Below are 20,090 nucleotides of genomic sequence, written 5' to 3'. Positions count from 1 at the left end.
AATCCTGGCCTCAAGTGAGCCTCCCACCTTGGTCTCCCAAAGTGCTGGGATTACAGGCGTGAGCCACCGTGCCTGGCCTCCAGTAGTCTTATAGTTAGACAAAAAATTTTCAGATTTTCTGCTGATATATTGTCTCTGTATTAAAAACAACTATCTTTTAAAATTTTGTGCTTCTATAACAATACCTGAGACTAGGTAATTTATAAAGAACAGAGTTATTTCTTATAGTTCTGGAGGCTGGGAAGTTCAAGATTGAAGGGCCTGCACCAGGTGAAAGCCTTTTTGCCACATCATCCTGTGGTAGAAGGCAGAAGGTCAAGAGAGCACGCATGCAAGAGAGTGAAGGGGGCCAAACTCATCCTTTTGATCAGGAACCCATGCCTGCAATAACTAACCTACTTCCTCAATAACAGTGGAGCTCTCATGACCTAGTCACCGCTTAAAGGCCCCTGTCTCAACACTGTTGCATTGGGAATTAATATCCTAACACGTGAATTTTGGGGGGACAAGCCATAGTCACAGCCAACCTCTTGTTGCCCTGTCTAGTAAGTATAAAAATACTCCAAGTATTGGGGTGGCTCTGATATTTTAAAAAATGTTTAACTATAAAAGATCTTTTAATCCACGTCCTAGAAAACCTTTACTTTTCAGTCCATCCTCAGTAAGCCTTGACTCTTCAAAGATTCAGTAAAGCTTATACTGTGCAGAGAACAGTAGAAGGAGAACTGCTTCCCTGAGAGATGTATAATACTTCTCCAGCCTGGTGTAGAACCAATTCCCATTTAGAGAAGTGTAGAGGAACCCACAGTTTCAGCTGTTCCAGGGAAGGCATTAAAGTACTGCATGGGAATTAAGTGCACACATCAATCAAGCTGATAAGTCTTATCCCCAGTTAATATATAATAAAATATTAACAAAGCTAAATCAAATGAGTTTTCAGTTTAGCTATATAAGTGGAAAGCAATTTTGAGGTCTGTTGCATAAAGAATTCTAGTTCCGTGGTAGAGTAGCAAATAAGTGGACTTGGGGGTGGGGTGACAGGAGAGGAGATAGATAAGTCACCCGTTAGTAACTCATTGCTGTCAGCTGTAGGTCTTTAAGGCCAACAGAGTGGCTTTGCCAGGTTTCCTAATAGTTGTATTTCAAGAGCAGCTTTAAGAAATAAATTTGTGTTAATATTAGTGAATAAATTTGAAGGATCTGTCCAGTGCTGTGAGCAATCTGTAGTAACTAACAGTAAGGCCCTGTAATAGTGTTGGTTTTTACTTAATAAAATATTTAATCATAAATGTCTGAATTCTGCGTCTCCCACAGGATGGCATTTCCATGCCCACTGACAAAAATAATTTAGCAGTGTCATAGTTGAGCGCTTAATTACTCATAATTGTGAAGGGTAAGATATGATGAATTCTTCCTTGATGGACATACTAAATATTTTAACCAAGTAGATGACTTAAAGTAAATTAAGCTAGTGAGATCATTTATTACATTTGTTAAAAGCGGTTTAAGAAATATATCATGTCCCACATGCCATTAGATGATAATATGTGCATGAGTACTTCTGCCATGTGACTAAAGGCTGTATTATTGTGATGGATGGCAGTTGTTTTAGGTTGGGTGTTGGAAAATGAGTATTAAATTTCTGGGGACTTTTTGACTTGTTTTGTTGTTTTGCTGTAGGTAGAATTTGCTTATCTAATGAGGATCCTTAGCTATAGGTAGAATTTGCTTATCAAAATAATGGGAAAACTCTTTATGTCCTTTTGTCTGATGTGAGAGTATTGTTTGTCCTGTATCAGGACAAAGGAAGGGACCTGACAGGGAAGGGTCTCCCGTAAATCTTTTTCTTCAGGAAAGATGGCCTGATTTGCAAAATAATGTTGAAAGCAGTCAAAAGGTATAAGAGGTAAAAGTGCAAGCAGAAACTCTTTGTAAAACACTTTATTAAAAATTTCTGAATTAAAAAGAAACTTACATTTTGGAGTAGAGGAAACAGGAGTTCAGATATTTTAGGAGTTAACTTAATATGTCACTGCAGCAACAATTGTGTAGTATTGTAAAAGGCTCAGGAGCCTCCTGCTTACCATTGGGGAAGGTTGAAACAACTTGTCTCATTAAGTTAAGCTTCTTCCCTGGAGTGTCTTATTTAGCTTTAGTTCTCTTAATTCTCTTTCCCTGGTGATTTGGGTAAAGTGTCTGAAACCACTAAAGGTAAAAGGTTGAAGCAATCCCAAATTTAATAATCTATCACCTTTCTTTAGTGTATCTGAGTGTAATTCCCAGCACTTCTTTGTGAATTCATCAGAAGACAGCAAGTCATTAAAAGTTAATAAGAAACTATTTGTTTCTGTGGATGTGAATAAAGCCACTTTGTAAGTCTGACATTCTTTCCCAGTCATAAAAGCCTTGCTTTTAGTCAATTTCTTTTTTGTTGTTGTTTTCTCTAGGTTACTCCTGGATGGAGCACCTCTGATAGCAATCCACAAAGCCAGGTATTACAAGAGGAAAGATGGCTTAGCCCTGGGGCCTGGACCATTTGTGACTGCTTTAGAGTATGCCACAGATACCAAAGCCACAGTCGTGGGGAAACCAGAGAAGACGTTCTTTTTGGAAGCATTGCGAGGCACTGGCTGTGAACCTGAGGAGGCTGTCATGATAGGAGATGTAAGTAGAAGAACCCAGGAGGTGCTCCCGGCTCACCTGTCATGCTGGGAGAGCCAGCTTGGAAACACTGCTTTAGGAAATGGGACATTCTCTTACTGTACATAAGTATATAAGTGGCTACCTATAAAACAAGGTTTCCTGTCAATGTTTAGTGGTATTTTTCTAAATAACTGAAATTTTTATTATTTCTGACATTTCTCCATAGTGTAATGGGAGATTTGTGTGTTACAATACATATATATGTAGTTAACGCCTATAATATATATATATGTATGTTTATATATTATATACATAGTTCAAAAGCCATTTATATTGCAAGTTAGTTGAATGCTTTAAATGTCTTTTTGAGGAACACCACTACACAAATGAGAACCTATACCAAAGAATTCTACCACTATTGTTTTTTTTTCTTAGCATATGCTTTATGGAAGAACTTCTTTGTGTGCCACAAATAGCTAAAGATATGGATCACCTTAGCCCTTTGAGTGGCAGGGCTGAGCCTGGGATGATTGGAGGCCCTGGCTGGTCACCTGTGGCCATGAGCATCTTGTCAGTTTCCCCCAGTGTACTAGGCAAATGTTATTTCCTTTGTGTGTCTCGATGGGAAAAGAGCTGGAAAGTACACTGCCACACGATAAGTTAGTGGCCAGGATTATATTTCAATTTTTAAATAATAACATGTCAAGCTGGGAGGGATCATCACAAATGTCTGGTCCAAAACTCCTCAGTTTATAGACTGGGAAACTGAAGCCCGAAGAGGTGAATCTCCAAGCCTGAATTCCCATAGCTAATTAGTAGCACAGCTGGCAGTAGAACTTGAGCTTCAGGACTCCCTTCCTAGCTGTTTTAACTTGTGATGGTGGAAATGTGTATCACAGTCCTCCTGATTTTATCTTCTGTTTCTATAATCATTCACCTAAAATTGAATAGGATAAACCCTGAGCTCAATAATATTTTGAGAAACCATCTTTTGAGTCACACCTGTTCCTCTTGGCAAGCCTTTAGCTGCCTTTCCTAGACAAATGCGTCTGAAGAAGTGGTTATCCGAGTGGAGGCTTCAGAATTCTTTATCCCAGGAGATGCTGGCCCTGGGACAGGATGAGAGATGGGAAGGGACGCAATAGCTGTGTTCAGCTGCATAGAGGGTTGTTGGTTATCCAGGAAAGTGGTGGTTCCCCCTTCTCCTTGTCCACATTCACTTTTTCCCACCTCCCTGTCTCTTCTCTCCCATCTCCACTCTTCAACAGGGCAAGTTTAGCTGTAACAGAAAAGGTTTGAAGTTGGACCTTGAATAAGGATTTTGACATTCTGAAACTCATTTTCAGGGGCTGTTGTTGAACAATATTAATGGTTTTTAAGGAAAAAAAAAACTTTCTTCAGGCATGGTCTGAATCAATCCTGCTTATTGACATGAGGGTGCAAGATTAATTTTTTTGATTTTTCTTTCAGTCTTTGGAATTTTAATTACCTTGCATTCATCATCATTGAATTTAACCAAGTATATTTATCCTTGTCTTGAATAATGGTTAGGAAGAGGAGCTTCTTTTTCAGAATGATCTGTTATTCCCAAGTGTGAAGTGAACATCAGACAGTCAGAGTCTGTTTGAGTATCTGGATTTAACTTGATTCTATCTGTTAGGACAATGGGATGGAAAGTAAGGATAGCATACTACGTGGTCCACAGAAAAGCTATCTTCTGAATCTAGCTCATTCACTGTCTGCAGCTGGATTATTTACTACCAAATGGATAGAATGCATTTTTCCATGATCTGTTTAATGGGGAGATAAATAGATGTAGGTGTGGCAAAACATAGAGAATTGTAATTGTAACTCTGCTGTCTGTGTTTGGTTACCAAGATTACTACTCTATTGTATACCTTCCACCTCTGAGATACTTCCCTTTCCAAACTTGGAATGCTTCCTCAGAGTATTACATGTGGATTCACCTTTTACATCTTCTCTTTTCTGTTTCAATAAAAAACATGGCATTACAGTTGGACACCCTAGCCTAATAAACAGTTGGTAAGGTTTGTTGGCTAGCTTACTGAAGACACTGCACTAAATGCTTTCTTTATGCTTTTCTAGGATTGCAGGGATGATGTTGGTGGGGCTCAGGATGTTGGCATGCTGGGCATCTTAGTAAAGACTGGTATGTATCTTCTGTATAAAGCATTTTCTAAAACAGAATAGTAGAATACACAGTTGGCTTAAAGAACAATCTTTGCAGAAGTGGCAGAGCCCTGGGCATTTTTATTCTCTTTCTGCCACAAAGCAAAAGTAAAACGGCATAGGATTATAGGAAACAATTGGGAAGGGCCCGTGCTGTACAAAACTAGGAAGACAAGGGCTCAGAGGTATTTTAACACTTTCCCAGAGATAACCATTCCTAATTGACAGCATTTATATTATTTCCTGGATGTACAGTTCACCACAGAGGGATGAAGCAAAGGACCATGAATGGTAGTGCTCTGTGAAAATACCTTTTATTTTTCTGCTGGCTATACGACTGTGATACCGATTTCTTTAGGAACTGGCCAGCTAAGTGATCTGATTCTTCGTGTTAATGTTTGAACTTTTACAAAAATATTTGAAAAACTCTTTTTTTCTCTTTACTTACTGTTTGTGGTGGGCAAAAGGTTAAGAAGTATTTCCGGCACTATTAGGTTTACTTTATATGGTATCTCAAATAAATTTAGGAAAAAGGAAAGACCTTAGTGGGGAGGATTCACTAACAGAGTATTATGACCACCATAGACTGGTTAAGTGCCTTGGGTCCTGGTCTCAGCTCTGCACTAACTAGCTGTGTGAGACACGGGTCAAGGTTCTTCCCCTTTTCAGGCCCTGTTAGAATGATGGGATTGGACTGGTCCCATCTCGCCCTTATAGTTTACGATCCTATGTAGAGTGGGACTGATAAAGTCCTTTCGAGGTAAGGAAAGAACAGGCATAAGATCTGTGAGTGGGGCCGAATATTATTGCATTGGGAACTTAATGTGCTGTTACCGTTAAAATGAAAAGCCCTTCTTCCCCTGCGTGCTGCCCCCAAATGGCACCTGCTGCATTTGGAATTAACAGCACATGACAGCCAGAAATCTTGTCTAAGAAATATCATCAGACTCTTATAAATCAAATAGCAGATAAGTGGTTCCATAGATGTCTCTGTGAGCTCATTTGCCTGGTTTCATATCATAGTAGTAAAACTATTTAATAGGCTGTTTACAGAAGGGAATATTTAAACATAAAGTCAAAGAAGAGTGACCACTGGGAAATTTTTTAGAAAAATTGACTCTGATGTTTGTTCAAGAAAATGTGGTTGCTTAAAATCTGTTTTGAATTTCAAATAGAAACAAGAAATGTAGATGGAGCTACAATTGAATAAGAAGTATGTGGTGAAGGTCTGTACAAAGAGTGAAAACACTGTCTGCTTGTGCCTGAGGCCTGAATTGAACCATTGGAGCCTTGCAGATATTAACACCAGTCACTCCAGAATTAACACAGTGGGTTTTTTCGAATGTCTCAGTCAAAATGATCACCTTCCCAGGAACATAACAGCCCTGTGATGTAAGCAGAAAAGAGGAAGAATGAAATAAAATACGGAAAAGTAGCCACACTCACCAGCCTCCATGTATCTTTCTTTTCAGATTTCTGCCTTTTGCTGTTTTATTTTCTCATTATTGAAGAAATCCTGAGATAACTATTTTTGCTCTTGTGTATTATTCCCATGAGTGTTTTTTTGTTTGTTTTTGTTTTTTTTTTTTAGCTCATGTAATTAAGGATTTACAGTGAGCTTCAAAATGGTACCTCTGCCAGTGTCTTGATGGGCCCAGCTCTCCCGGCTGGTCTCCACTGGCTCTGTCATCTTTTCTGACTGTCATTTGGTTGTGACCAGCCTTTCACAGGCATCAGTTTAGTCTCTGAGAAGCCATCAGCATAACACAATCAAGTCCAAAATGTGTAATTAGTAAATCAACTAAGTACAGCTCTTGAAAACAGGCATATTTGTACCATTGATTTTTGGTCAGAAAAATCATGAATAACCCTACTGTTCTAAAAACGTGGAACAGCCAGCTCCATTGATAAATTTTAACTCAGTGCAGTGGACAAGTGCTAGGCTTCCCAATGTTGAAAATAACCGTATTTTAATTAATATTCAATAACAAGTGCTTTTTGTGGATCATCTTGAGCAATTTTGTTTCTCAAGGGGTAGCACAAGGTAGATGCTCAATATAATTTGATCAGTTATTTGTTAAATATTTCTGACTAGTCCTAACCAGAATTTGTTTAGCATGTGAAACAGTCATCTAGAAAAAAAAAAAAAGGATCCTTCTTTGACTTCATATATCATCAACATAGCATCCTGTTTTCTCCCCCCATTCATCATTTATCCATCCATGAAAGCACAGGTTGCAGCAGTGAGTGAGTCAGCCATGAGCAATGCAGGGAGCTTCATTCACTCGTGAATGTTATTGAGCCCCTGCTGTGTGCCAGGCACAGTGCTAGGTGCTAGAAATAGAACATACACCTAAACCACTTTTGTCAATTTGTACTTTGTAGAAACCCCACTTGCAGAGCCACACTAAGCAAAAGCCTTTAACTCCATGGCTAAGAAGCTTATTTCTTTGTCCCTTAGACCACTGGATCCAGAAAGTAGGTAATATAGTAATATTTAGTCATTACTTACTTGTAAGATCAAATAGAAACCTTGTGAAGGAGTTTATACTTAATCATATTTAAGCTTGGGAAGAAAACTGGCAGTAGAGCTTGCTGCAGGGACCATACTACGGACAGGTGCCTTCAGGGTGCTAACGAGAGTGAGGTATATATTAATTAATTACCTTTGTACATTTGATGCTGGCTGCCTTCCTGTAAGAAGTTACAATCAGTAAGATAAGACAGGAAGCATCTTCTCCACCATGATGCAAAGATGTAGAAAAGAGAGTTTTTCAGGCTTTGTGTTTGTCTGGCAAAGCCTCTTAAAGAAGTAGTTGTAGAAAACAGCATGTCTGTTGTTGAAAGAGCTGAGTTTAGGCATAGAAAACTGGGAAGAGCAGAAGAATCAATAACAGAGACCACAAAGGGATGAGAGAGCAAGGAGAAAGGTGAAGGGCAGAGGCAGCCCTGGTGGCTACAGGGCAGGAGCTGCATTCTGCATTTCCTCCCTCCCTCCCCTCTCTTCTTCCCTCCATTCAGTCTTTAAAAAGATGTTTACAGGGTGGTTACTATGTGCTAGTCGCTATGTTAGGTACTTGGAATACACTGGGACATATAACAGATATAGTCCCTGCTCTCAAATAACTTAGTCTTCTTAAATGTAAGACATGTTAAACAAATAAATGCATGATTACAAATTGTTGTAAATGTTCTGGAGGCAAAGAACAAGGTGAATGACAAGGGAGGGGTTTTAATTTGGATGGGAAGGTGGGGTCTGACCTGAAGCATGAAGGAGGTAGTCAGGTGAGAAGAATGGAATGACAAGGGAATGGCAGGTATGAAGGCCCTCAGAAAAGCCAAGTCCAGTCTGGAACTGCGGCCTGGTGAGCCAGTAGCACATGTTTAGGTGAGAGGGTCGCTGGGACTGTATGACAAAGGGCTTGGTAAGCAGCAGTAGAGATTTTGGATTCTTTCTGAAAGGCACTGGGACCCATTAAAGGGTCTTTAAATAGGGACCATGCACCTTCTGACTTGCAAAAGCTCTTTGTGACCACTGTGGAATGGTTCCTCTGCTGTGTTGAGGTGTTAAATTGTGTGTCAGGTGCTAGAACAGCAGGCCATCTTGAATTCCAGGGTTGGGAGAGTCAGGCAGTGAGCCTGCTGCTTGATGCCAAGTGGCCTGTCCTGCCTGGCCCCAGGCCTGCGAGCATCCATCAGTCTTTCCCTCCCCAACCCAGGGCCTTCTCATCTGCCAGGCTCCTGGGCTGCCTGGATCCCTGCGTGTCAGCAGCACATCCTGTTCCCGGTCGCCATTGGGAGCGGATGAGTCCTCTGCCCTCTGGGATCTGGGCTTCCACTTTGAAGAATTAATTTAATCACCAACCTATCTTTAGGGCTGAGGGTAGGGGAAAGAAAATGATTTCATCAGCTGTGAATATGTGAAGAGAATCTTAGCTGTCAGGCGACCCAGTACCTGTGGCCTATCCATTGTGAATGACCAGAGGGCCTGGGGAAAGGCTGAATGTGACATTTCTTTGAATTGCCTCGTTTACATCCTGAAGCCTCAATAAAAGGTGATTTGGGAGATGTGCGGCCCCTGATTCTCTCAAAACTGTAAGGGTGGTTCTGTGATGACCCAGGTGCTCATGGGGTATGATTAATTTAGCATTCTGGTGGCAGCCTGTGTTTACTGGCTTTGCTTTCATTTCAGGGAAATACCGAGCATCAGATGAAGAAAAAATTAATCCACCTCCTTACTTAACTTGTGAGAGTTTCCCTCATGCTGTGGACCACATTCTGCAGCACCTGTTGTGAAGCAATGTGTGCGTCTGAAGCAACTTGAAACGCAGCTTCTTACTGTCTGGAATGATTCCCTGACCAACTCAGTGCCAGCATGGGTAGATACACACCAGTCAGTGCTGATCGCTTTTTAACCCTCTTTTGTTGTGCATTAATTAGAAAGAAAGGTATTGAATTGCGACCAGCCAGTAAGCCTTGCGAATCTCTTTTATTTTGTAACTGAAGATGAGACTCAAAGAAAGGGAAAGCTGAGATTTTGGGCCATTCCTTTTAAAAATTCATCAGGTTAGGCAGGGCTGGGAGGGAGAAGCTACCACAGGGAAGAGTGTTCTCTTCTGTCTCCTCACTGGAAAACAGGGAGGGGGGATTTCAGACTGTGAAGAAAGTTGAATGGTGGTTTTTAAATTATAAAGTAATGTATTAAAAGGTGTATTAGGCTGTAGTTCTAATATTGAGTTCAACTGTGAAATCCATCAGATGTGCCAAATGGAGAAAACAGAAAGTAACAAAGAGAATTGTCCTTTAGCCCAAGTGATACAGTGAATTTGCTTTAATAGATGTTGAAAACTAAATTTTCTACTGTATTCCCAGCATGGGTGACTTCTTTTTCTCTTCATTAGCCAGAGATGACTAATTTAAATTTAGAACCAGATTTTAATTTAAAATAATACTTCCATTAATAACCTATTCATTGCAGATACCTATTATACTGTGTAACAGTTGTTTTGGAAATTTTATGTAAAATTAAAACTATCAGTATTTTACAGATGTTTTAATTAGACATTGTTATTAACAGGAACAGTGCAGAAACTAGAATCAAGCCTTGTAATGTCTTATAGACCATGCATTTTTGAAGTTAGTGTCCACTAGGGTCCTATTAACTGTACATTTGCAAGATTTCATTATTTTTGCCTCTGACACTATGGGAAAAATTTTTTAGAAGCTATTGGGACAGATTCAAGCTTTTATGTACTTGGTTACTACAGCTGTAAAATGAAATCTCGTCTTGTAGCATGGATTATTCTTCTCATGTTAAACTCACCAAAATGAAGGGGACTAAATAGGTAATGATTTTCCTAGTGCATTTGCATACTGTGACAATCCCGGGCCTTGCAATAGTTTTACAGGGCTCTTGGGCATTGAATTATTAGGATGTAATTGTACATCATTGTAGTGTTCACCTTATTGAAGCTCACTCTGATGTTAATGAGCTTGGGGTTTTGATGCTTGTTTAGAGATCAGCAGTCTTGGATGGGAGGGAACAAAGCTAAATAAATAGTTTGGTGAGCACTGTGTTTTTGTTTTTGCAAATACCTCGTCTTAGTATTTATATATCCCAGAGTGCAAAAGACAGATGTGATATGACTACCACCCCAAATCAGAAGGATGAGCAGAGTGGCTAAGAGCATACTCTGGATCCTGGTAACACAAAATTAGCTCTCTGGCCTTGGGGAAGTCACCTCACCTCTCTCATGCCTTCTTTCCTTATCTATAAAATGGGGATAATGATAATGCCCACCACATACGGTTGGTGTGAGCATTATGTGCATGAACTATATATTAAGTACTTAGAATATCATTGGGCAAATGGTAAATGCTGTGCGTTTGTGATGATGATGAAGCAGGACTCTCGACATTTAACAATCTGAAAAATGTTGGTAGAATTTATCTTTGCATTTATCTCAGTGGAGAAAGTCTTCCTGAGGATTTAAAAAAAGAAATTCTGTACTACATTTAGACTTCCTCAGAGTAAAGCTGCACACAGAGAGAGCTCAGCCTGCGAGTAGAGAGCTCTGCGTGGTACCTGGTGGGTGGACTGCCTTCAATTTTGCCCTGTTGCTTGGGCACCTGGGTCAGTGATGCCTTGGCTCAAGTATTATCAAGTGTTTGCTAGATGCTATGCGCTGAGTGCCCTGATTATGGTGGGAAATAAGCATATTAAGAAAAAGATTTTGCCTCAATGATCCTTTCCAGTTAAAGAGCTAAGGAGAAGAATACACATTACTCAAGAACACTAAAGATCCAACTCGGCGTTCCCCTTCTCTGATGTCGTCCCTGACTTCAGGATGGGGCAAGGTGTCCCCTCCTTCATGTCCATGTGGCACTTTAAGAGTGTACTTACGTCTTCACATGCTCTTCTCCCCACTAGACAGGACTGCATCTCATTTTTTTTTAATTTTAATTTTGCTACCCAGTTAAATTTGAGTTTCATCATTCTTTCCTATATCTGCTGCAACCCAGGTAAGCATTCAAATGGGTACTGAACCAATAAAAACTATCATAGGAATGTAATGCTAGAAAGCATAGCTTTGAGTGGGCAGGAGAAAATGTTCATTAAATAAACACTTGGAAGTAATGGATCAGATGCTCTGGAGACAGGTTAGAGCTAAAACCAAGAAGGGAACATCATTGATGGGTTAGGAAGTGAAGAGGATAAAGGTCTCCTGAGCATGGTGGACCGAGCCAGGAGAAATGGCTTCTCTCCTTTCCTCCATTCCACTTTATCCCTGTGAGCCCTGAAAATCTTAGTTTGAGATATTTAACAAGCATTATATAGGCCTTGCTAACTGACCGGCCCACGGTAAGGTTCATGAGAATAACTAAAAATCTTATTTATAAACATTCCAATCCATGTTAGTGTCAGCTGGTTAGTCTGCCTTGGGCCTCATGGAGGAAGTTTAGTAACTGAAGTTTCTAAAAGGCTTCATTTACTGGCTGTCCCATTTGAAGGGCTATCTGGTATTAATCTCAAGGATGGTGTTTGTATCAGTTTTATTATAATCCTGTCCTTGGCCAGAAAAGGGACCATGTGACACCTTGGGACTGGAAAGGTTATTAGAAAACATCCATTGTTAGGAGTTGAGTGTCCTACATCTGCTGTGAGCCAGGAGTGTGGAACAGAGCAGAGCTCCAGTCCAGGGGAGGACAGACGGTCGTTCCACCCCCTCCACCCACAACTCCAGAGTCAGCCACAGGTTGCAGTAGCTCTGCCTACCATGCGTTCTGTATCAGTGAGAGCTAATTGTAATGCCTAGGAAAGGAAAAGGATAACCTACCTCACTCTAAGTGACAATTCCATCAAACTTTACCTGTAGCCATAATGTCAGAAATTCCGGTGGAATAATATATGTCAATTCACACATAATCCCATGTTTTAGAACTTACAGTAGTGTGTTGGACAGGGAAGTTAAAAACACCTACACTGATTGTGTTCAGTTGGGTTTTGGACCAATGTGTGTTCATGCAGGATAAAACTGAAGTCCTTGGGTACCTATAGTAGAGAATTTTTTAAATGACACTAACCTATTGCATTAAAACACTGCCTCGAGCAGTAGAATCCCTTTGTCATATTAGCAGTTGTTTGCAGAGGGCTGTGTTTGCATTATCATGTTTATTTGACATAAGTCACAAAAGCTTTTTTCAGCCTAAATGCACAAGACTTTTGGTGACTTCCGTATTAAACCAGCCATCAAGGCCTTCTGTCCCAAATCATGTTGCTATCTTTAAGGAGCAGTAATGAGGGTGCCAAAGTCCCAGAAATCATTTGTTTCAAACAGTTTGAATGCTTTTTCCAGTGCTCAACTCCTGTTTGCTTCACTGGCTGATCTTCCTGAAAAAACTGATATTTAATGTTTTCTGTGAGTAAAGCGTAAGGGAGATGGAGAGAATACAGCTGTGGCTTCTAAGATGCGTGTCTTTTAGTTGGGAAATTAATACATATAAAAATGAATAACAACACCAAGGGCTCTGACACGTTCAGAATGGTTGTGTAAGTCCTCTAAGATCACAAGCAGTGAGCAAAATGCATGGGAGTAGTAGTCACAGACAGTGCTCAGATAACCTTTGGCGTACACCAATTTAAATAATCTTTCATTCAATGGCAGTGAAAAAAAAGTACTCCAGGCATGGAGCGTAACATTTGGAGGGGGCAAACAAATGATGAAACATATGCATGTATACATAGCTACCTAATACGATGAGAGATTGATAAATGATGAAGAAGGCCAACAGGAATGCAGTTACTTTAGGTAAGTATGGTCCACCAAGGAAGGCTTTTAAAAGTGAGTGGGAGCAGGCCGTGAGAATTCTACAGGTGTATAGTTAACCTTGATTGCCAACATCTGAACACCAGGAGATTCTAATGCAAATCAACTACTGGGTTTTCTAGGAAGATGAGAAGAACTGTCTATGTTAGATCCAAATTTCCATGGCCAATTGGAGCAGAGTCATTACTGTGTCTTTCAGAGAGTCCCTGGCCCTCTCTAGCTCACCACCATCTCCCCCTCTGCTTTGCCTAACACCCATCTTACTCCTCATTTGCCACTACATTCCATGTTTCTGTAGGTCTTTGGGCTGTGACCTCTACTTTGGAAGAAAATATATTAAACTTTCCTCCAACAGCTATCAGGCCAATCTCCTATGTAAACTTAGATATATACTTCTAAACTACTTTAAAAAATAATCATGGAGACTCTTAACATTATATTAAGTCGTATGTGTTGGTCTCTTTTTCTCTTTTTCTCAAAGCTATACCAAAATAAGAGTAAAAGGAATAATTGTAAACCCACAGGGTCAGCCCACAAGAGAAGGTAGAGGAGGCATCAGTGGATGAAAAGGTACAGTAATCTGAAAGGTGGAAACTGGTTGGAATGTTGATAAACAAAATCAGTGCAAAGAAAATACAGCCAAAATTCATCCTGGAGAACAACTTCAAAGACTCAAGCTTGCAGACAACAGGTAGGGAGGAAGTGAGGTACAAGACAGGATTGAAAGTGAGAAATTGGTTAAAAGTTGGAGCCTCAGGAAACTTACCCATCCTGAGCAGTCAGATGCCAACCCCTAGCCAAGGCAGGAGAATGGAAGTTTTCCATTATTCTCTGGAAAAATGGAGCCATGGAAATTAAGGCCATGGGAACAGTGGGCATGGTGTAGGGCCAGGGTGAGATGCAGAGCTGGAAATGGATTAGGTACAAATTGCTTATTCTGCCATGGTCCTCTGCTCCCCTTTCCCTTAGAACACCAGGACCAGAGCGGGTGGGAAGGGAGTGGAAAGTTTATCTGGTATGTTTGGTCATTTGGAAAAGAATATTGATGGGCACCTGACAGGTCCGAGAATGTGTTGCCAAAAAAAAAAAAGATACTTAGAAAATTAAGCAAATAGAAAAATGAGGCAGTTGTTAATTCTAGGGAAGACAAAATAAGAAAGCAAATGTAATTCTAATTCACTAGCTGGCTCTGCAGTTAACAATGTACATTTCTAATAAAAATACTGGTTATTGAGTTAATTTAAAATCATAATACAACTTTTGGAATGATGGCGAAAGACACGTATACGTGGTAAGGAAAGGGCAGAGAGATGAAAGAGCTACACTTCATTTCATCCAAAGCAGGAATAAATGTATAAAACATCAAGAAGAAGCCACCAAAGTAAATGTGTGACAGAAAAACATCCACATGCCGAAGTATTTGAAGACAAATTTTCTTAGGAAAAAAGAGGAGGACTGAATATGTGATTGAATAGAGATGGAAGTGTTAAAAACATGGACGAGGCGATATTTAAAGGGAACAGAGGATGTGGAGATGCAGCAGGCACACAGGCTGCATATGGGGTTTTGGAAGTGGAAGAAGGTTAAGTGTATTCGCTGTGAGGGATAGCAGAACTGCACTTATCCTGAATGCATTCAGGAGCGGGCAGTAAGCAGAAAGGACCCAAATGTATTGTCACAAAGCATGCTATCCACAGGAGCACTTCCCCTGCCCCTTTACCCAGTCACTCTTGGGTACACGTACAGCACCAGCTTTCCCACCGCAGCAAATTTGCAACAGCAGTTGAGATTTTATAAAACTAGAAATTATGGTAGTGGCCAGAAGCGAATGGACTAGCAGCTACAAGAAATGTCAGCTGATGGCCTGACAAGAAGAATCCCCCAAAACCATAAAGCAGACATCGGAACTTGGGCCTTACATCAGTCTTAGGCCATTCAATGTAGAGTCCTTTATATCAGTGGTCCCCAGGCTTTTTGGCACCGGGGACTGGTTTCATGGAAGACAATTTTTCCACGGACTGAGCCTGGCTGGGGGGTGGGGGATGGATGGTTTTGGGATGAAACTGTTTCACCTCAGATCATCAGGCATTACTTAGATTCTCATAAGGAGTGCATAACCTAGATCCCTCGCATGCACAGTTCACAATAGAGTTCACACTCCTATGAGAATCTAATATTGTCACTGATGTGACAGGAGGTGGAGCTCAGGCAGTAATGCTCACCTGCCTCTTAGCTGCTGTGCAACCCTGTTTCTAACAAGCAACGAGAGGGTACTACGGATCCATGGCCCGGGGGCTGGGGACTCTATGCTTTGTATCACTGGTGCTGGCATAGTGTAGTGCCTGATGCTCATGAAGAAGTTTAAGCATGTACTGAGATGAAATCTTTTTTATTTTCAATTTGTTAAATAAGATATATTTTCAATTTGATATTTTCCATGAAATGATGTTTAAAGAGGCATTTGAGAATAATCTCAAAATAATCAATACCCCAAAACATGCTTTAGTTTTGTTTAAAAGGGTAAAAATCCTTTGGGATACTTAGCTATCCAAAGTGTCTCTTTTTGGAAGTTTTTCCTCTTGAAGAGTCTGTCTGCAGGGATGATGAAAACAAGGCAAGGAAGAGAAAAGAAGGTAATTTCCCATAGGTAAGTTCTAGTGGGGGAAAAGAAGTCGCATTACTTAGTGGAAGCCTTCAAAATTTATCAAGGGTTCAAAGTAGATGCCTCGGATTGTGAGTTTCTGAGAGAGATGCTTCTAGCTGTTTGTAACCCCTTAAGGAGAGGGGGAAGAGCCTAAGAGCAGGGAAGACTTGGAACGAATATTCTCGAAGCTCAGGTGCCCCATCCTAAGCTTTGGTTCTGATGAGAAGCTGTGGCAATGGAAAGAGAAGGGCAGAGCACACCGGATGTGAGATGTGAAGAATTAAAAGATGTTATTGGGGGCCAGAACCCAAAACAGTCATACTGGCAGCTGATGGTGATGGTGTGCTAGTCACCCCGGCTATTAGCTCTAGGATCAGAATGCTCAGTGACATTTCTGAGTGGGGCTTAGTTTGGGAGGGGTTTGCTGCTGACAAAGCTGGATGGAGTCAGAATTAGGGAGAGCTGATGAGACACAGAATATTGTCCAGAATGAGAAACAGACTGCATTGCCTTCCCTGCCCTCATCCTTCTTCACCCTGGGACTGTCCGCTGGGCAGTGCCTGTCAAGCTTAGCTTCTACTTGGCTGCCCCAACTCAGGGTCATCCTGTGCCTGGCCAACACAACTTTTCTAAGTACATCTTTTTCTTCAAAAGTTTACAAATGAGTAACATTACAGAAAATTGTTTATTAAAATTTTATGGAGTCTAATTGTCAGAAAAATCTCCATTGTATGACCTAATAGCACATATATGTATGTAACTGAAACCCTCAATATTTTGCTGACATCAGTAATGATAAGTTAATAAATATATCTCAGCTATCCAAACAATACAGTGGCTCAAGTTAATCCAGTCTTCAAGAATAATTTTCTCTTTTCCATTCCAATCATTTTGTTCTTCTCCCACGGACACTAATAAACTAGGAGGCCTTTGTGGCCGGGTCAGGGTAAATGTGGTTTCAAACAGACTCGAACTCTCTTTGCCAGGCTGAGTATCTCTGAGCCAGATTCTTTGCGGAGGGCTTGGTATGAGTTAGCACATCCAGAAAGTCGGCAGTGGTTACTGTATCCAACTGGATCCCCGGTAAGTCGCTGCTTTCTAGGATAAGAACACAACAGTAACAGCACAACAATCGACCTCTTGGTGATCAATGCTCTTGAAACACTAATAGACCTTCTTTCAAGACAATGCATAATGCAGCATTCTTAATTGTTAATGCAGCAAAAGGCAAGACTAAAGAGGGCTGGGGAAAAATTCTTTAATGTGCAACTGAGTTAGCCCCTAAGGCCGAGACAAAAAAAAATGTGACTTAAATGTATTGTTACCAAGTATTATTTAATATTTATATAGTGCCTCAAATGGATCCAGCCCAACATCAGAGTGTGCCAGAGAAATAAAAGCCTGAGCCCTAAGGAGTTTATCTTCTGCGAGCAAAGTCGATCTGAATCAGAACACCCACAGAGGAATGAGTTGAGTGAGGGATGATTTGACCAAAAAACGTGTTGCAAGTGTAAAGCGGCACCAAGAACAGGCACCAGGCTCCATCTGCTGGTGAGAGGGATTTTTACACAAATTTCCCAGAACACCTTCACAGTGATCCAACCCATACCTGACTGGTGATTTTCAAGTGCATCAAAGATCTTCCTCACGGGCCGCATGGCTGCTTCCCTGCAGACGAGCTTAATGTCTGAGCCTGAGTAGCCCTCAGTCTCCTGAAACAGCCACAAAAAACAGCCATTGGTCAGTGGACAGAATGCCCCTGGCCATTACATTGTTATAGGCAGGACCCAGTATCAGAAGTCCTGTGTAGATTCTGTATCTGTCACCCATGAACACCCTAAAAAGATTCCCAGATAAACAGTGCTTGAGGCAGAGACCCTGCTAGCATGCTGGGATAACCTAAGCAGCTGGGCTAGAAGGGCTTTCTAACACTATCAAAATATGCTGTAAGATGCCAGTAAAGGACCAGAACACCCAAGTTGGGCTATCGGGGTCCCTGTGCTCAAATCCAAGGATGTTCAAATTTGGTAGGCACGTTTATTCTTGTAAATAAGATCATACCTGCCATTTAGGAGCCTCAGAGAACATTGTGTTCAAATGTTCACCAAAAGCAGGCAACATTTCTACAACACCCTGGGAATGGACACCAGTGATAATGTGCATAATAGACATGTACCTGGAGCTTTTCTGTTATGTAATCATCACAGTCATTCTTTGTGGCTCATCTGCTACCCATTTTACAGATGAAGAAACTGAGGCTTAAAGAGTAAGTGACTTCCCTGAGGTCACACAGCTAACAAGCAGCAGGGGCAGGATTTGACCATAGGTTTTCTGAGTCTAAACCCTATGCTGTTTCCACTGCCTCACACTGTTTCTCCCTCTCTGAATATTTTTAAGTGACAAGGAGCTTATTCTTCTGTGAAGATGCCCATTGCATTATAGGGGCAGCTTTGATCTTATTCTAAGTGTCTTAAGCTTCTGTCAGCTCATGGTAAGACCTGGTCTACAAGATGGCCATGTGGTGAGCCCTTGACCTACATGTGCCCCTCTCTAGGGCAGCTGACCTGGCTCAGCACACTGTACTCCAGCTCTGTGCGCAGCTCCAAGGCCCTGCTCTTGCTCACAGGAGGCAGCCAGTGGTAGATCATGGCCTGCCTGGCCTCCCGGCTGGGGAGATCGACCAGAATCCTCTTCTCCAGGCGGCGTAACATGGCACAGTCCAGCTCCCTAAAATCACACCAGAAATGGAGCTGGACAGGGCTGCAAACACACTTCCTGAACAACAACTGTACTTTAAGAACAATTTAGCATTGCAGGAAGCAATTCTGCATTTTAACTCTCACTCTACATCTATGCCTTGAGTGGATGGGACAATTACTTAATATTATTTGGAGAAAGAATTGGTGAGAGAGAGAAGTGAGGGAGGGAAGGAAGGGAAGAGAGGGAGGAAAGCGGAAAGGAAGGAGAAGAAAGAGCAGGAAGGAATGGAAGAGAGGGAGGAAAGCAGAAAGGAAGGAAAAGAAAGAAGGAAGGAAGGAAAGAAAGAAGGATAAATGGAAGAAAAGAAAAAGAACACATCCTCAGAACTCCTAATGAAAAGGAAGTAATTTTAGGTGACTTAATTTGGGGTACAAAAACCAACTAACAACCAGCAATCATGAGTATTCTCATCACAGTTGTAACATGAATTATTCAATCCGATCTTGCCAGTGAGTAAATTATTGCTGACGATAACTTGGGCACTCTAAGTACATTAATTCTTCCAAAATTCTCAGTCCTTCTGGCGTGAATGACCCTCTCACTTCATTATATTGGTGAACTTAGCACCAGTGGCCCTTCCTGGGTGCCCAATGCAAATACAGCCCTTTCAGACACTCACTTTTACTACTCCCCAAACTGTCAGGCCAAGTTTATGTGATTTTGCATCTGCAGGCCATATCCTTAAACTTCTTGATATGGTTTGGCTCTGTGTCCCCACCCAAATCTCATTTTAAATTGTAATCGCATAGTTCCCACATGTTGTGGGAGGGACCCAGTGGGAGATAATTTGAATCATGGGGGCAATTTCCCCCATGCATGCTCTTCTCATGGTAGTGAATAAGTCTCACGAGATCTGATGATTTTATCAGGGGTTTCTGCTTTTTGCATCTTCCTCATTTTTCTTGCTGCCACCATGTAAGAAGTGCCTTTTGCCCCCTGCCGTGATTCTGAGGCTCCCCATCCATGTGAAACTGTAAGTCCAATTAATTTTTTTCTTCCCAGTCTTGGGTATGTCTTCACCAGCAGCATGAAAATGGACTAATACACTTCTTTTTTTATTTTTATTATTATTATTTTTTGAGACAGAGTCTCGCTCTGTCGCCAGGCTGGAGTGCAATGGCTTTCAAACTAATATAAAAGTAGAATAAAACAATTGAACATCCATATACATACCATCTTGATTCGACACCAGTATTCTGCCATATCTGCTTCGTATCTCTTTATCTACCTATTCTTGCTAAATTATTTCAAAGTAATTTATATTGTGACACCTCATCCCTAAGTATTTTAGCATGCATTTCCAAAGAAAGGCATTTGCTTACATAGCCACAATATCACTATGACACCTGGCAAAACTGATTCTGTAATGTGTCTAATGCTCAGTCTATATTCAGATTTCTCCAATCAGGGTGGAGGGTGGGAGGAGGGAGAGGATCAGGAAAAACAACTAATGGGTACTAGGCTTAATATCTGAGTGATGAAATAATCTGTACAACAAACCCTCATGACACAAGTTCACCTATACA

General features: G+C 41.0%; 2 protein-coding genes across 5 annotated transcripts in view; one reads left to right on the top strand and one right to left on the bottom strand.

Annotated features, from left to right (window-relative positions):
* HDHD2 (haloacid dehalogenase like hydrolase domain containing 2) overlaps positions 1–10,404 on the top strand; it is a 48,662-nt gene extending 38,258 nt beyond the window's left edge. For 2 of the 3 annotated variants that reach the window (XM_031658815.1, XM_031658817.1), the window contains exons 5-7: positions 2,448–2,664; positions 4,750–4,813; positions 9,026–10,404. In XM_031658815.1, the coding sequence (XP_031514675.1) occupies positions 2,448–2,664; positions 4,750–4,813; positions 9,026–9,129 (385 nt within the window). In that variant the 3' untranslated portion in view covers positions 9,130–10,404. Of the gene's footprint in view, positions 1–2,447; positions 2,665–4,749; positions 4,814–6,008; positions 6,279–9,025 lie in introns of those variants that run through there. The other variant, XM_031658816.1, reaches the window with a different exon arrangement.
* Positions 10,405–16,470: 6,066 nt separating this feature from the next.
* Positions 16,471–20,090, bottom strand: part of KATNAL2 (katanin catalytic subunit A1 like 2) — a 143,979-nt gene continuing 140,359 nt past the window's right edge. For both annotated transcript variants that reach the window (XM_003914352.5, XM_017951702.3), the window contains exons 15-17: positions 18,369–18,531; positions 17,414–17,516; positions 16,471–16,902 (exon numbers count right to left, since the gene is read on the bottom strand). In XM_003914352.5, coding sequence (XP_003914401.4) covers positions 16,763–16,902; positions 17,414–17,516; positions 18,369–18,531 — 406 coding nt within the window. In that variant the 3' untranslated portion in view covers positions 16,471–16,762. The remainder of the gene's footprint in view (positions 16,903–17,413; positions 17,517–18,368; positions 18,532–20,090) is intronic.

The sequence above is a fragment of the Papio anubis genome, chromosome 19, assembly GCF_008728515.1.
Source record: "Papio anubis isolate 15944 chromosome 19, Panubis1.0, whole genome shotgun sequence".
NCBI lineage: Eukaryota > Metazoa > Chordata > Mammalia > Primates > Cercopithecidae > Papio > Papio anubis.
The sequence above is the reverse complement of the archived record's forward strand: the minus strand, read 5'-3'. Positions and strand labels throughout refer to the sequence as shown.